This window comes from Austrofundulus limnaeus, unplaced genomic scaffold (assembly GCF_001266775.1).
Source record: "Austrofundulus limnaeus strain Quisiro unplaced genomic scaffold, Austrofundulus_limnaeus-1.0 Scaffold960, whole genome shotgun sequence".
NCBI lineage: Eukaryota > Metazoa > Chordata > Actinopteri > Cyprinodontiformes > Rivulidae > Austrofundulus > Austrofundulus limnaeus.
This window is the reverse complement of record NW_013953362.1, coordinates 156,084-157,621: the sequence shown is the minus strand read 5'-3', so window position 1 is coordinate 157,621 and position 1,538 is coordinate 156,084. Positions and strand designations below refer to the sequence as shown.

General features: G+C 37.7%; 1 protein-coding gene across 1 annotated transcript in view; it reads left to right on the top strand.

Annotated features, from left to right (window-relative positions):
- Nucleotides 1-751, top strand: part of LOC106533522 (uncharacterized) — a gene marked incomplete at its 5' end in the record, with an annotated part of 3,014 nt that extends 2,263 nt beyond the window's left edge. The window contains 1 exon segment of the mRNA XM_014029863.1: nt 124-751. Coding sequence (XP_013885317.1) covers nt 124-181 — 58 coding nt within the window.
- Between the last annotated feature and the right edge of the window lie 787 nt (nt 752-1,538).

The window sequence follows — 1,538 nt, the reverse complement described above, 5'->3', positions numbered from 1 at the left end:
TGTGTGTGTGTGTGTGTGTGTGTGTGTGTGTGTGTGTGTGTGTTGGGGGGGGGGGGGGGTTGAGCTACACATCATGAAGCAGTCATGGTTTTTTTTTCGTTACTCTGCATGTTTTATTTTCAGACAAGTGGAGGAGGCAGCTGATAGCATCATCTACTCCTCAGTGGTCACCAAAGGCTGAGGTCACTTCCTGTTTCCTCCCACTCAACAGGAAGTCCTGATCTGATGAAGACTGAGTCAAACTTGCATCATCATCATCAGAGGAAACATCAGAAAGAAAGACTCTGAACTGAACAGAAATAAATAGTTTTTTGTATTATAGTTGTTTATTAAAGGTTTTAACTTTTTATATTTGAGGAATCTTTCGAGGAAACCTCAGGTTTCATCACTTCCTGCCATTTTTCTTCTTTTCACGCCTGAAATTTTTACAATATGAAGAGTTTTAGTAATTCTGTTGAGGCTTTAAAATATTGCAAAAGTAGTTTCATCATTTCAGACACAAAAAGAGGAAGACTCTAAAAGCAAAAACTGTTTCTGGTTTTGAAATAAAACTAATCCTCAGTTCAAACTCAGAGTAGGTTAATGATTTATGAAACCAAACTGAAGAATTATTGAACTTTTAAAATGTGCAGATTTAACAGTTTAAACTAAACATGAGGGTCTGTGAGCTGCAGCTGAAACAGGTTCGGTTTATAATGAGAAGAAACATGTGAAACAAACCATCTGACCCTGAATAAATGATTCAATCAGAGGCTAAAGGTTCAGACGCTGCACTTCTTCACAGTCAGCTGGTTCTTTTCTGAAATGAAATGTTCTTCCTGTTCTCTCAACTGTTTCTGCATCAGTTTCCTGCTGGAGGAGGAAGGAGCAACAACAACAACAATAACTAGACATGGGTTTTTACGATGTAAAAACAAGTGTGCATTGCCATGTAGCATGGCTTTGCCCTCAGCAGTGGACTTTCAGAATGAACTTTGACCAAGTTCAAATGTGTTTTCTATACCAGCTTGTGCCTGTCACGTCAGCAGGTGTTTATAATTAAGGTAATTGTGTGACAATATGAAGTTTGAAGAGATTTTTTGTTAAAGTTGTGTTAGCTGGGTTTTAAACCCTGATCTCCCTCATGAAAGTCCATGACATAGACCATTAGACCAATGGAGCTGTGGCTGAAGGTGGTGGCAGGGGTTGGTTTGTATGTGTGCAGAAAGAGGCCACATTGCCAATACAATTATTGACACAAAAATGCGTAATATTACAACAATAGAGCAGTATTAAGACAATATTATAGTAAAACATCAAAATACAATCATATTAGTATTGTAAACACGGAACTATTGAGATTGAATACAAAAAAAAAAACTATGGTGCAGTACCAAGTTGAGTACAGCTGGGGGCAGTATTGGACCATTACAAGGCCCCATTGACTCCTATTATATGAACTGGGAATAAAGTTTAAACATTAATATTTCAAAAACTACAAGTTGTACAGGTACCAAAAGGCATAGCAATCATTTGGCACAGGACCTTTACAGATAGAA